The sequence below is a fragment of the Myotis yumanensis genome, unplaced genomic scaffold (assembly GCF_028538775.1).
Source record: "Myotis yumanensis isolate MYYU_CA2020_CCGP unplaced genomic scaffold, mMyoYum1.0.hap1 SCAF_2, whole genome shotgun sequence".
NCBI lineage: Eukaryota > Metazoa > Chordata > Mammalia > Chiroptera > Vespertilionidae > Myotis > Myotis yumanensis.
This window is the reverse complement of record NW_027223753.1, coordinates 160,694,753-160,711,016: the sequence shown is the minus strand read 5'-3', so window position 1 is coordinate 160,711,016 and position 16,264 is coordinate 160,694,753. Positions and strand designations below refer to the sequence as shown.

Here is a 16,264-nt window from a genome sequence, read left to right as displayed (position 1 = left end):
CTTCCTTCCTCTCTGAAATCAATAAAAATATATTTTAAAAATAAAAAAGGCAAGCAACTATTATGATAGTTAAATACCTTAGTAAATACTGCGTTTATATCTGATAGATCTTGACCTGGCATTAATTGTTACATTCTTAGCTCAAAAAAAAAAATGTTTTAAAAAGATATTCATGAATATCACACATCAAAACTTGCAAAAGAAAGCAGATAGAAGATTTTTGTGTGTTTGGTTTTGGACATAATATACTAGTGGTTTTTTTAAATTTTTTTTTTAGAAATATGAACTGTTTCATAGGTGATTCAGAAAATTGTGAACCAAAGGAATTGTTACAACAAATTTCCACCATATTCTTTCTTCTTTTATGCCATTAGTCTTTGTGGCTGCAAAGTATAATTGAAATAGCTTCTTTTAAAAAGTGTTGCCTAGCCTGGCTGGTGTGGCTCAGCAGTTGAGCATCAACCCTGGAACCAAGAGGTTGCAGGTTCGATTCCTGGTCAGGGCACATGCCCTGGGTTTGAGGCTTGATCCCCCATCCTCAGTGGGGAGTGTGCAGGAGGCAATTGATCAGTGATTCTCTCTCATCATTTATGTTTCTATTTCTCCCTCTCCCTTCCTCTCTCTCTAAAAATCAATAAAAACATTAAAATAAAATGTGTTACCTAGTTCTGCATTCTGATACACTTGGTTCCTCTTAAGTCACCCAAATTCCCTTCACATTTTGGGTTCATTTTCTCAACTGTAAAAGAAAGAGTGTGTAAGTAGGATTACATTGTACATGTCAGGATTCTGACTACTGTGCATTAATCAAATAGGGGTTTCCTTTTCCCATAGAAGAAGCCTGTCTTTCTGCCCTACCATCACTAGTGTGTGACTTCTGTCTTGGTGCATGTGACCCCATAGTTACAAGATGGCTATGATGAGTTGTGTGGTATCATGTCACATTCTGGGTGGAAAGTGGCTGCACAGGCAGGGCTTTCCATAAACTCTCACTTTGTTTTTTTCATGATCAGAACTGTGCCACATTGCTTCCTCCAATTCTAAGGGATTCCAAAGAAGCTAGTGTTTTATTGGGGTGTACCATACCCCAAATAAGATGTGTTCTGTTAGCAAGGAATCTAAGAGAATGGCCCTGGCTGGTGTGGCTCAGTTGGTTGGAGTGTCGTCTGGTGCACCGAAGGGCAAGTACCCAGGCTGTGGGTTCGGCCCGTAGGGGGTCGGGGTCGGGGTCGGGGCAGAGGGGGGATGCAGGAGGCGGCCAATTGATGTTTCTCTTTTACATCAGTGTTTTTCTCTTCCATCCTCTCTAAAATCAATACATTAAAAAATAAAAGAGAGAGGGAGAATGCTCAGTGAATAAACAAATAGTATTGGCTGCACAAAAGATTTGAATGATTGCTGAAGTCTCAGCCTGTTGAGCAATCACGAGTACGTCCACTTGGAAAAAGAAGATAGTGGTATTATAGTACTTGATGTGAATAATCAAGCTGCTTTCCATTTTTTAAGTTGGATTTGAACAGCAAAACTATCGATTGGTGTATCCATAGGTAATATACATTATCATGTAAATCTCAGTAATGACCTTCTACATGGTCTTCTCCTCTCAGCAAAGTCTTCATTAGAATAGGGGTATTTGAATAAATAAACTCTTATAAAAGCTATACTTGAAGAAGTAAACTCTTAAAAACTTCTCATAAGTTTTCAATGTGGTTTTTTTATTATATGTGATTTTATTTTTGCTAAAATGATTGTAAATCAGCTGTGTATGAAAACAGCTACACATTAATTGTAATTGTATCTATTTTACTTTTAACAGAATTTACAATATTAAATAAAGTTATGGTGTTTTTTTAAGTGAAAAGGCATTATTTTCTAAAGTAACCTTATTTTTATGTAAAAGTAACATATTGTTAAAAAGAAATTCAGCTAATACTGAAAGAAAAAGAAGGAAGTAATCTAATTAACCAGAAATAATTATTATTACCATCTTAGATATACATTTCTATGCATACAAAGTACTTGTATTTTATGATAATGTATTTTAGGATTTAGGTAATAGATTTTGGAATTATTTGTGAACATAATTCAGTGTGAATCTGTATATGAACTGAGATATCGCTTGACATAAAAATTTGGGAAATTTTGGACAAATAACTATTTCAGTCTTCAAAAGGTAAATAAAGGTTACTGGTTAATGGTCATTATTCATAGCTGAAAATGTTTAAAGTGTTTCCGGAAAAGTTTGCCATTCATAAATTCTTACTGATTTGGATTTATCTTGTAATAAGAAAAAAGCTTTTGCTCTGAGCCTAGGATTTCCTGATTCCTCCTTGAGGCCACTTATTTATTTGGGGGGCTCACAATTGGAATATCAGAATAATAGCAGATGATAGATATGAAAATAGAAATTTTTTTTTACAATGACCATTTAAAATTCTGTGTAGGTTTGGGTCTTTTTGTACCTGAGCATTCACTTGCCTATCATTTTTAAGCTACAGATATATTCCACCTCTCTAGTTAAATTTAGCTGAGGAATTGTTAGGTACAGGTTATAATTGCTCTTTTTCTTTTCTTCACTTTCCCAGCCTCTGCAATACTTTGACAAGCTTCACTCCTTCTGCAAGCAGTGTTTTCAGTGTGTGTCTTTTATCGCTGTCAACAGGCTCTTTCCATGTTCTGCTGGCCTCCTACTCAGTGAATGCCACCACTGCCTCTACCCCCGTATTAGTGCAGGGATGGGAAAATAGAGCTGGGCAGTCATTGCATTTTTAACACCTATTATATGAGCAGCCCTCGATAGACCTTTCTTTTGTCCTTCTTAGATCTCTTACCTACAGTAAGAGTCAAGTTGCCCTCAAATGGTTCTTGGTGCCTTGATTACTGGCTCAAGGATTAAGTAGCTAGACATTTCTACAAGTTTGGGTAACAGAAAAAGTGAAAAATACTGCTTTTCATTTAAATGCCACTTTAACATTATTTATTGGACAAATAACATTATCAATATAACAACGGAATTCATTTAATGAAAAGGAAAAAATGCCCTTAAATTTTGCGATTCTAGTCATCAGTTTTGTTTTTCTGTGTTTCTTTTCAGGCCTGCATATTCAGGTTTTACTTTGCATATACAGTCTTTACTTTGTTATAATCAGAGTGGCTACCGGGAATTGAACCGTGACCTCCAGGTTCATAGGTTGACACTCAACCACTGAGCCATGTTTGCTGTGCAGGGTCTTGATATTTTTAAAGACATGCTTGACATGTCCATGTTACTTGTTTTGCTTTGGGGAACCAAACCATCTCTCTTGGAGCCTAAATCCTCTTTTTTAAAAATATATTTTTCTATTGATTGATTGACTTTAAGGAGAGAAAAGAAGAGAGAGAGAGAAACATCATTCTGTTGTTCCATTTATTTATGCATTCATTGGTTGCTTCTTTATGTGCCCTGATTGGCGATCAAACCTGCAACCTTGGCTTATTGGGACAATGCTCTAAACAACTGAGCAGGGCAATGCAAATCCTCTTTCAGAAACTCATTCTAACAGTTTACAGCATCTCTTTTTCTTAATGAGATATAAAGTGATTTCCTTTCATAGCCAAACCTATAGAGGCAGTTAGTTATATTTCTGATTTGTACATGGTCTTCTGGCAAATTGTAGTTTGTCCAACTATATAAGTGTCCAGAACTCTGAATGCATTTTAGAGGGTTTGGATATTGGTCTTGGATAGCCCAGTAAATGTGTTGAAGATGAGATTAGTTTTAAAGTGGAAGAAGGATCTGGGACTATGGTGAGAGGTTCCTGGCAGGTGTGGAATGGCCCACATGCAACTCAATAGAGCTAAGAAGTTGGTAAGTCTAGTTACTGCAACAGTAAAGCCAGAGAAATGGTGGGGGGCTGCTGGATTGTATACCCATAATTCTGCTTTTAGATTTTATTTTAGTAGCAAACCCTTGCCAGTTTAAAGTTACAAGAGAAAATGATGTTTGTAGATATAGCTTATTGCTGGGTTTAAGATGATCTAAAGGAGGCAAGAATTTTATACAGTGGTGGTAGCTGGTCTCTATAGATAGAGATTGTGGTTATAGAAATTGAAGGGAGAGGCCAAAGAAATGCAAACTTAGCAGAACTTGAGGAGTACATAAAATAATTAAGTCTGATTCCAGTGTTTTAACTTGGACATTGGGAGGATAATTGTACCCATGCTTACTGTAATAAACAAGGTGAGAAGAAATGGTTTGTAAGGATAATAAACTTTGATTTTGCTATGCTTGTTGGCAAAATCAAGTGAATTATAAAAGATACCAACATAACCATTAGATAGTATAACAAGTCTAATATTTAGGAGCTTCCAACATTCATTAGATATAAATACATATTGGAGTATATTTACCACTAAAATTCATATTCACTGTAGGAATAGGGTTATTAGTGGGACATATACCCCAAATATGCAGGTTGATTTTCCTTCTATAGGTGCCTATTCATTTTTGAAACCGATATTATAAATGAACTTTCAGTGCCTAATTTTAAAGGTTAAGCAATAGTTTTATTTTATCTACCTATATGGTAAGTGTAATAAATATTTCACTTGGTTAGGCGTAAGAATACCTAGATTCCATGGTTTGCTATTGTAATTAAGCATATTGTTGTTTTCAGGGAGGAAAAAGTTTTTAATATTTACTACATTGAAAAACAGTCTAAATAGCAATAAAGATAATTTTCAGTTTGAAGTTGGTTTTGTGTCCAAGCATTAAAATTATAATGTTTTAGAGAATTTATTTAGAAAATTTACTTCATGTTGAAACTTAGTAAATAAACTTAATTTATTTATCCATCCTAAAATTTCTTTCAGGAATTGTTCCATCTTCTGTTGTCCTGACTTCTTTCCAAGTGATGTCAAGAGTTTTTCTAACATGGGCAGTAACACACAGTGTCAAAGAGGTAAGTGTTCATATAGACTGAAATAAAATAACACTAGCACTAACAAATGCTAGTCAATTTTTCTTTCTCACATATATGTTATATCTAAAGATGGAATCCTATTTCACATCAGTGTAGCCCAGATAAAATTCATATTTACTGTAGGAATAGGGTTATTAGTGAGGAATGTACCCCCAAAATGCAGTGTTGTTAAAGAGAAGACTGATTAAATGATAAAGTCCTGCAATCTTTGAACCTATGGAGATTTGGAGGTGTACATGTAGTCTGCAAATCGGTTATATTGTTCTGGTATCTTGCTTGTATCCAGCACACTAAAATCTAGACAACTGCATCCTTACAGTAGGGCTATTGTGGGAGTAGAGGATATTAATTCATTCCCAGAACAGTCCAATCTTTTTTTTAAATATTTTTTTATTTTTCAATTAGTATTATATTAGTTTCAGGTGCACCCTGGTAAATCAAGTACCCATCTGATACCATTCATGGTTATTACAATATCATTGACTATTTCATATGCTGTACTTTATTTTACATCTCTGTGACTGTTCTGTAACTACCAGTTTGTACTTTATCCCTTCATCTTTTTCACCCATCCCTCCAAAACCCTCCCCTCTGGCAGCCTTCAAAATGTTCTCTGTACAGAACAGTCTGATCTTTATAGGACCAGGAGAAACAAACTTGTTTTCACCCAGGCTACCGGGATTAAAGGAACTCACCAATGTGCTGAGTCTATGCTCTTTGCTGGAGAGGTGAATGCTCTTTGTTGGGGGCTTGGGTTAGAGATACCCAGGCAGACCCAGGCCCAGGGATAGTCCTTGCAAGAACTGGGGGAAGAAAACCATCATTACCATAAGTGTGAACTCACAACTAAGCTTTCATTTTCTAGTATTGAGGAAGGAGGTTGTTTTCCTGTATGTTTTTTTGCTTTTTAAAAGTCATTTCTTTCTTGGTAATGCCACCTTGAGGTAAAGTACCTGTAGCTACCTTGAGGATTCACGTTTTATTTTTTCAGTCCCAAAAACCTATCACCTACATTATTGGATTCTTTGGGGCTCATGAAATGCACTCTTACCCATTAGCATTATTCCAATGTTTATTTTGCCCTCTATTCTTCTGAAATTTCTGCCAAAACATTTTGTTTGGGGAGATTTATTTTGACAGTTTCATTTGTATTTCAACTGAATTTTAAAAACTTTTTATTGGCATATGGTGTAGATAAATAACAGAAAAATGCATATAGCTAATGAGTTTTTAACCAGAGTTGATGAAGCTATTATTATTTTTGTAAAATTCATATGGAATTTGTAGATGCCAAGCTTTTATTTTTAAGTTCTCTCATTCTTTGAAAATGTCTAAACTTTCTATGCAGGGAGAATGCATTTTTTTTTTTTTTTTAGAAGTACAACAGTTTATTCCTATGTTACTCAGTTCTTTTTTTTCTTCTTTTTAATCTTTGTTGTTGAAAGTATTACATAGGTCCTCCTTTTTCCCCCATTAACCTCTTCCAGCCCTCTCCTATCCTCCCCCGACCAGGTCCTCACCACCCCATTGTCTGTGTCCACGGGTTATGCATATATGGATATAAGTTCATTTATTGATCTCTTCCCACCCATCCTCCCCTGCCTTTCCTCTGAGGTTCAACAGTCTGTTCATGCTTCTTAGATTCTGAGTCTGTTTTTGATCATCAATTTATTTGGTTCATTAGATTCCACATATGAATGAGATCATGTGATACTTATCTTTCTCTGACTGGCTTATTTCGCTCAGTATAATACTCACCAGGTCCATCTCTGCTGTTGCAAATGATAAGAGTTCATTCTTTTTTATTGCTATATATTATTCCATTGTGTAGATGTACCACCGTTTTTTAATCCACTCATCTGATGGGAACATAGGTTGTTTCCAAATCTTAGCTATTGTATATTGCGCTGCTATGAACATAGGGGTGCATATATTCTTTCTAATGAGTGTTTCTTCTTTTTGAATGGTCACATATCTTTAAAAAAAAAAAAAAGGTTAAAAAAAACAGGCAAATAAAGCCGAATGTAGCATATGCCCTTTGTTCTCACTTTTGTTTATGGAGTAAGAGAAAGTTACTTTACTTGTTCCATGTAACCTCTTCACTCATTATAAAACTCTTTTATAAATCATCAGTTTTAACCTATATTTCTTGCTCTCTTACTTTCGTGTGTACACTATTTCCTTTTCATTTTAAAAACAATTCATAGTTTTAACTTCCCAATAGTCTCAAGTGACCTATTTCTTTCTGATAGTAACTCATTTAGATTCTTAAATAGGTAATTATATACTTTCAATAATTACATGTTAGGTATGTGAAGACAGAGTACTGTCAACTATAGAGTGTTTAATCGGTTTGCCAGTACAGTCAAATATTAATTGTGCAGGTGCTAATGCTCCAGCTGATGGATTATTCATGGCCTCTGCTTCTCCTCTCAGGGACCACTTCTGCTTCTTGGTCTTCTGGCAAACAGGCTAGCAAGTAAATAAATGCTTACAAATCAAGTCAGGCAAGTTAGCCATATTACTATTAGCAGCATTTGCCAGGATTTCCTAGGCAGATCATTAAGACTGTTTGACTGAAAAAGCTATTAAGTATCTTAGGATTACAGGTACATGGAGCTGGCCATTGTCTTCAGTAACTGCGCTGCCTAACAGATGGATAACCTTGACATTTAGCAGATGGTGTCATATTTGAGCTTTTCAGTAGTTTAAGTTATATATTTGTTACATTTGCATATTAAAAATTATTTCTCTGTAACCAAATTTAACCAATTTCTACAATTAACATTGTTTTTTTAAGACTGTAGTACAGTAAATTTTATTGTCTTTCTGCCACCTCTGGTGACACTTTTACATATGCCCTACTGATCAGCTGACTTCATTCTTAGGTAAGTGGGATACACAGTTTCTGCTATTCCAGGATCACAGTTTCTCCTCATTTTCCTTTTCTTTGAACAGAACTCATTCATCTTTTTTTTTTTTAAATCTTCACTCAAGGGTATTTTTCCATTGATTTTTAGAGAGAGTGGAAGGGAGAGGGAAAGAGAAATATTGATGAGAGAAACACATTAGTGGTTGCCTCCTGCACAAGCCCCAACCAGGGCCGCAGTTGGGGAGGAGCCTCTGACCAGAATTGAACTTGGGACCCTTTGGTCCCCAGACCGATGCTCTATCCACTGAGCCAAGCTGGCTAGGGCTTTTTAACAACAAACAAACAAACAAAACATATATATATATATGTTTCAGAGCGGAAGGAAGAGGTGAAAGATAGATAGAAACATCAGTGATGAGAGAGAATCATTGATCGGCTGCCTCCTGCCCCCCCCCCCCCCCCTACTGGGGGTTGAGCCCACAACCTGGGCATGTGCCCTTGACTAGAATCGAACCTGGGACCCTTCAGTCTGCAGGCTGATGCTCTGCCCACTGAACCAAACTATTCTGGGTGATCATTTTTTTTATAGCACCCTACCCCAAGTCATTGATAGTAACTTGAAAAGCCTGTTTCTGTGGTATTTCAGAGGCCATCGTCTGTCTGTCGCCTTTCCTCAGCCCCTTCTTTTAGCCAAATGCTATTTTCCTGCCTTAGAGTTTTATATTAGCTATAATTCATTGTGTTCTATACATTACAGATGACTTCCCTACCAAATTTCATTATTTTGTTTCCTGAAACACCTTTAAAATATCTTTATTTTCCTTATATTCAGCTACATTTACTTTAATGGTGGGAACCACATAACTAATGCATCAGGAAATTGATTCATAAATAGCTGCTTAGTAAAATATATCTCAGTTTCTCATAGTAATGTTCAGATTCTTTTCATACTACTCTACTTTCATTCTCTGTTTCTTCTTAGCTTGCAGTGCCCTCTGCAGTAGATGAGATCGCTTCGTGTTCACAGCTTTCCATGTGGACTTGGACACTTGCTCCACCCCCTCTGACCAGCTCACATTTTCCATACTCATTCCCTTGTTTTTCTGTAATTGTACATGATGTGTTAAGGTAGAGCCTATATACCTTTGAGAACTCAGTACTTACTTTTATCATACTTGAGGTATATTTTCTTTTAATAGGTCCTCCTGACTTGTCATTTTAATTCTCTCCCCCATGGTAATGCTAGTCGCATAAATGTCACCATGTACATTGTAGAACTAAAAGGTGATGATTTTCTTCTGTGACATGTTAGGACCCACCCATCAGCTGGTGTGACACCTTGATTGGCAGGATATTAAAAGGAAAAATGTGGTCTCTATGTTCAAAACCTTTTCCTTGACCTAACGTAACATAACCTTCCCACTTCTTTCCTTTTGAAGAGAAAAAAGTAAAGCATAAAGCTCCTGACAAAAACAAGCTTCTGGTGCAGTGGGCCTGGGAGATACAGGAGGAAACGAGCAAATTGTGGCCAACCTCTTTCCTTTCCACTGTTCCCACCTGTCTCCCAGACCTGAACTGACTCCTCACCCCTTAGCCGAGCTGGCCCTCCTGCTACAGCACGCCTTGGGCGTTCATTCCTCTCATCCTCTGCTGGAGTCTGTTCTTTCTCTTCAATTGAAGTAAAACAAGATTGAGATTTTTCAGAGTGAACTGCAGTAGAAATGCCACCCCTCAAAAACAGACAAGTTCACAGGATACTTGTTCTTCCTTGTCTGAAAGTAGCTAAGCCAAGCCCCAGATTCCTGACACACACGTAGACCACTGTCCCTTTCCCTAGCCCAGCCCTCCACATTGTCTCCTGAGTTCTTAGTGTAAGATCAGAAGTCCCCGGTCACCTCCATGGGCAGAGTTGAGAAGGAAGTTGCTAGACTCCCTGTGGCTTTAGCCCAAGTGCATCATACATTACTAAGGTAATTTACATGAAGTAGGACTATATACTGGAATGCTGAGCCTTCTCTCCTTTCTTTCTCACCCTTTGTCACTATTAGGGAAAGGGATGTTTACCCGCATTCCTCTGGAATGTTCTGTGAGTGTTCCTGATTTCACTGGTCAGCTGTTTCCTACCTCTTTCTGGCATGCTACTGGGCTTTATGACACTGAATCTGTCATTCTTGCCAACTTCTCAGCAAGATGCTCACAAAAAGATTATAATCAGTGTTTAAGAATGTTAGTAACCTCCAGTTTTTTTTATCATTATACTGGTTTTTGTTTGATGCATTATAGTTTACACAGGGCTGTATTAAAATATATTATGATCATTCACTCTTGACAACTGTCCCTAGAGGTGAGTTGTAGCTTCCTCCATTTAGAGTTTTGGAAGCCAGAGCAGCAAAGTGACTGTCATTCACCCAATAAATGGCAGAGTTGACTTCCCACTGCATCAGAGTATCCTTCTCACCCTTTATCAATGTGCTGTAACACATCCTTATTTTCACCGGCTCTCCATGCCTTGTCCTGTATGGAATTGAACACCCCTGTCTCAGATCCAGAGCACGTTTCCTCTTCAACATTTCTGTTATGCCCCTGGCATATTGAGAGATGACTCTCCAGTCAAATCATTTATCCCTGAAATGCACACACCAGCTGACCCTGTGCACTTGTCTGCAACATTTTGCCTATTTGCTTCTCTGGAGTTTTTTGTTGTTGTTGTTTAGTGCTCAAGTGGCTCTGTGATGAATTCCTGCAAGTAGTTGGCCTCTTTCCATGAAAGTTTCAAGACTTTTTTATATTGGGGTTTATGGACAATTTGGAACAGAATTACCCAAGCAAGGTTATTAAAAATGCACATTCCAGGTCCTGTCCCACACTTGGGAGTGGAGCCAGAGAATCTTCACTGTTATTTAAGCTCCTCGGATAATTTTATGAATTCTGCGGTTTGAGAAACACTCTAAAATACTGTATGTTGTGCTGTAACTTTTATTTGACCCTTCTCTTTTCTTGATTTTTCTTCGTATTTCTACTTCTCTTATATGAATCCTAAGCAATATTTAGCATCTGTTTCTAAGTTTAAGAGCCATCATTTCATTCCTGAAGAACAAAACTCTTCAAGTTCCGAGAGGCAGAAGGAATCTAGCTGCTTCACTTGGGGGGTGGTTGCTGGGAAGAGCACTGTCCTGTGCCTGGCCACAGCACCAGGCAGTGTTAGGTCGTTTCCACCTGAGCAGATATTGTGCAGACAGCTCTCTCCCTGGGACTTATCAAGAAATGTTACCCTCCTTGTACAGTCTTATTGTGTTCTTTGTAATTCAAACTCAGTAGTCGAGAACATGGAGGCTTAGTGTCCCTAACTTACGTGAGGCGTTAATAATGTTTTTGACACTATCCTGTGGCTCAGGACATAGCACTTTTGTTTTCTCAGTCTTGTTTTTCTCCTCTGAAAAAGGTAACACTATTATCTGTCCTGCTATGTCAAGAGTTTTTGTGAAGATTAAATGAGAAAAATATATTTAAAACAAGGCAGAGATATTTAACAACTAAGGTCTCTAACATGTAATTTTTGCTGAACAGCTTCTAAATCCCTGATACAGCAATTTCACTGTGGAAGGAATATTGCTTCCTTCATAGATGGAACACAGTTTTTTTTTCTTCTTCCTTTCCTCTTCTTTTTCACTCTTACTAAAATACCGAGAAAGGTAATATCCTGACGCCCACACTGCTGGTCCTGTTGTAGTTGCATTCAGGTCGCTGTGGGTCCTCCATCTGGGATCACAGTGTGCTCGTGATTTTCCACCTCCTAAGGTTGCTTTCTTGTTGGCATTTCCTGTGGTTGCATTCGCTTCTGTCCCTAGCAGGTGTCCATGAGCATGGCATCTGACTGAGGCAGGAAGAGTGTCTTCTTGTCCTCATCCATCAGGTGAGGAGCTGAAGTGCTGCGTCTGGGCACATCATCTCTCCTCAGGCATCATGCTTGGACCAGAAGTCTTTTCGCCCACTGCCCTTTCCACGGTGACATTCCATCTCAGTTAGCAAAGGCCATTGGGATACATTCAGTATCTTTTGGCCCCACTGAATGCTGGATGTCTAAAATTCTCCACCCTATTCCATCTTTCTATTTTAAATATTTCTGTAGGTGGCTCTGCATCACCATCACTTTTAAAACCAGCACCTCTCCTAAAGGTAGAAAACCTCATTATTTGATTGTTAATCAGGCACTGTCAAACTTTAGACAACTCCTAGACAAACTCTGAAGTACTTTAATGTCACTTTCCACATCTGTTAATAATGGACACTTAAAGATAGTTACTTTCCTCATAGCTGGATGGTTTATTTTGCCATTGCCTATCTTTAGCACAGGTGATTTGCCAAAATCAGATTATCTACTTTTCTCTTCCTGTTTTTTTGTCTATCCCTCTTCAACATTTTCTTGAGCTGTGTGTAAACGTTTTATTTCAAAATATTGAAAAATATTTAGATCCTGCTCAGTCATTGTAGGTTCTCTTCTGACATGCCATGCTGCATCTTGCTCCCATTGTCTTAGTTCTTTTGTAGCCCTTGAAAAACTCCACTGGAACTCAGTTGTTCAAAATATATTTTACTCTGATGGTACTGTGCTTTGAAAATTGTCAATTAAAAAACAAAAACAATAAACATCTTAAACTATGCAAGCCACTTCCTACAGAACATATCCCCCCTTGTCAGTTAATACAAGGTGAGACAAAAGTAGGTTTACAGTTGTGAGTATGTGAAACAGTTTGTTCTTGTATTATTATTTATTAATTATTGTATTACTTTTCATACAAACAACTTTAAACCTACTTTTGCCCACCCTGTCCTTGACTAGGTTCCAAGCTGAACAAAACCAGGAAACTGGTTTCATTTGTCTTTAATGTTTAGGTAGTATCTTTAGGTATTGCTGCTGCTTAAAAAGAATAGGAAGCCTGTTCAGAGCCAGGGCTGGTTGATTGCAGTCCTGGGTTTAACAAAGATGCTTGACTTCTGACACTAGGAAACTGTCATGGAAAAGGAATGAGAATGAAGGAAGAAAAAAATAGTTTCCCAGATAAGTACATGAGATTTACGGTCTGGGAGCCTAAGTGGTTTCAGCTTCGATTGTATGTCATCAGCTTGAATTGAAGAATCACACGGGGATACAAAGCTCTGTGCCAGAACTGTGCTGTCAAGTTTCATTGTCAGCGGTGAGTTTCCAGGAAGTGAGTGCTGGCACTCAAATCAATTTTCACCCATGGTTTGAAGGTGAAATGAATTAAGATGCTTATTTAGACTATTTATTCAAACCAATAATAATAATAACTTTTGGGTACTATGTAGGGATGAAACATGTTGCTTACCAAGTTTTTCTAGATTAAGTGTTTCGTCTCCAGGCATTATTCAGTAGAACTTTCCACAGTGGTGGAAACATTCCATATCTGTGATGTCCGTTCAGTACCTACTTACTATATGAATCCCTGAAATGAGATTAGTATGACTGAGGAACTGAATTTTAATTTCATTTTATTTTACATGTGATTGGAGGTTACCTTATTGGACAGTGCAGCTGTAGATGTTCAGTGATCAGTGTAATATTTACCATTCTCTTGATTTTAGTCCATTAAGTTTTTATGTATTTTATCTCATATATACATGACTATGATTTTTTTTAAGAAACCAAAACGTCACAGCAAATTAATATGGTATACTTGGTATGCATTGTTCTTTAAATCCAGGAATGTTTTTAGTGCCCTAGGTTAAGTTGTTATAAAAATCCTAATTTCAGGTGTGGGAATCTGTGGATGGTGGTCTCATCTGCAGTGGTAGCCCCTAATTAACTGGCGAGGCCTGCAGCTTGGCTTCCTCAGTGGATTCACCATGATGGCATGTCCCCAAGTTTACCTCGTTGAAAACTATTTCTCAGGCTTTTTCTTTTTTGAGTTAAAAGGTACCATAGAAGAATAGTCAACATTATTATCCTAACGAGCTCAGAGATTCTCATTTCACACTGTAAAAGTGAAGTGATTGGCATGCATCATGAGCATTGCTAAAATATGTCAGCAAAGTCAAGGAAAGTTAAAACTTATTACCTATAAACTGCTTTTAAACAGGTCTGCCCACAGTACAATGAGTGGCATTTTTAAAGCATTGATTAATATTCATTTGAAAATTTAATAAATGGCAAGAGGAACTATCTCTTAAATCACTTGTTCCTTTGCCAAGTTGGTTCTTGATATACTGTAGCTTTTTCATCATAACTTTATTTTCAAACATGAATATGGAGTTTCAATATTTTAATTAAAAATACTTAATCTGGCAAGAATACCAGTATGTTCACCCTCCTGACAGTGGTTTGCACAGTGAATGCCGCAGGTAACTGGTCTCCCTGGGAATCTTGAGAAATCATCACCTTGCTCCTGCTCCTATGAGAGATATATAAAGTATATTTCAGTTTCTTCCAAGAAGACGGCTCAATAACCTTTTTTACTTACTCATGTCAAGATGCCCTATGTAGTTAGGAAGCTCTCATTACAAGTTGTGATGCATCATGGATAAAGTAAAGCATGTTACTAAGTTCTCTGCATTTTCCAGAGAGAGGACCCTTTCAAGTCTGAAGTGAAACCCTGATGCACTTCGGGAACTTGTAAGACACGGCTTGATATACATGTGTGGGTGCATGCTGAGAGTAAGCTTTGCATTTTAGAGGGGGGAACACTAATTATTAAGCTTGAAGCATTAAAGACTTTTGTTTTCTTCAGATTGCTACATATACGTTTGTTTTTAACAGGATGAGTTTTGGCATTTTCTCCCTTTTACATTAGTTTGCCCTGGCAAGAAAATTACCAGAATAACCAAAAACTTGAAAATTGTGCATCTCTTTTGCCTTCAGCATTGATGCTGTCTTGTTAAATCAGGTTTAAGAAATCTTTTGTTGAGGTCATTGCCTCAAAGAAAAGTATGTACAAAGCCTCAAATGCAAAAACAATCAAACGAACCAAAATTTTAAATAATGCTTTATAGGTTTTCAAGTTTTCATTTTTTAGGATGTTACATTTGTGTAGCACTTTGCCATCTATAACAACAGGTGTCTGTCCCACCGGTGATTTTTAAAAGAAAGTTCATAAAAAACAGTGACTGGATGGTGCATGCACCATCTCATAAGAGCTAGTGATTGTTGAATGGATCCAGGGTTATGCAGTCTGAATTGTTTTTTAAAAAGGCAGAAATCCGGATGATTTTTTTACGTGGATCCTCCCAATTTTGGAAATGGGATCAAATATTTTTAAAGCACTGTATATGTCCAAAAGAACATCGGTAGACCAGGACCATGGGCCACTATGTTAATATTCCTGCTCCAGCAGACAGACATAGCCTTTATTTTTATCTTTTGTCTTATTGAAATTTTTGCAATTATTAACCTGTCAAAAAGGAACAAAAAGGACCATGGCGTTTCACAATTTCACGTTCTTTTGACATGTCACTTTCATTTCTGATAATGATCCATCCACTACCCTCAGTGTTGGGTGGAATACTGCATTTGGAGGTTTCGGGGCAGAGTGTGGGGTGACTATGCCTAGTCCTCACCAAGGGACCACAGTAATCTATTGCTGTGATCCTAGACTGGATTAAATAATGTGACCAAGGTTGGGACTAAATATGATTCCATTCTGATGTGATCTCCAGGCTCGAGTTGCATTGAAGGAAATAGTTGGAAATGAGATGACCAAACAGAACTTGGGAGGCATATTAGGAAAGGCCAGTAGCTGGCGACATCCAAAAGTTGGTAGAAGTATATTAACCTTCAAGAAGAGGGAGAGATGGCATCTCTTAAACAATAAAAAGCAAAATGAAACATTATCTTGCTATTAAAGCCAAAGATATAGCCACCAGCCTGTATTGAGTCAAAGCAATGGCTAGCATAAATAATAGGGACTTAATATTTGTTTAATTGAATTTTTCCTTTCATGGATTAACTGCCATTTATTAAATGGCCAGCACTTTGCTAAGCACTTGATATGTTTTTTAATTCTACAACAGCCATGCTTATCCTCACCTGAGGACACAGCAACTCAGAAAGAAAGTCCCTTGCCTCAGGACACGCAGCCTGAAGTCTGAGGTCTGTTTGATTCCAGGGTTGCACTGACTGGAGGGGAGGTGAATTGTAGTAACAGTTGAGGCTTGTTGAGGAAGCTACCACCTTTCCTTCATGTTTTTTAGGAAGTGGGCTAAGCACATTAGAGTTGGACTAATGGGAGCATTTTAGCATTCAGATCTGCATGTCTGACTTTGTCATAAATGCAGAATTGTTCATGCATTGTTTGTTGAGTGCATGCTTATACATTTGTTTCATTGCATGTTCAGAAAAATTGATTTCATGACCAAGAGTTGTTTTGGCAGGCCAAAACATTTAATTAGGCCCTCATCCACATCAAAAAATAGTCCT

At 37.5% G+C, this 16,264-nt stretch overlaps 1 protein-coding gene across 1 annotated transcript in view; it reads left to right on the top strand.

Annotated features, from left to right (window-relative positions):
- The window catches only part of HACD2 (3-hydroxyacyl-CoA dehydratase 2), a 67,386-nt gene that overhangs the window by 30,974 nt on the left and 20,148 nt on the right, over positions 1 to 16,264 (top strand). Inside the window, exon 4 of the mRNA XM_070406350.1 lies at positions 4,852 to 4,940. Coding sequence (XP_070262451.1) covers positions 4,852 to 4,940 — 89 coding nt within the window. The remainder of the gene's footprint in view (positions 1 to 4,851; positions 4,941 to 16,264) is intronic.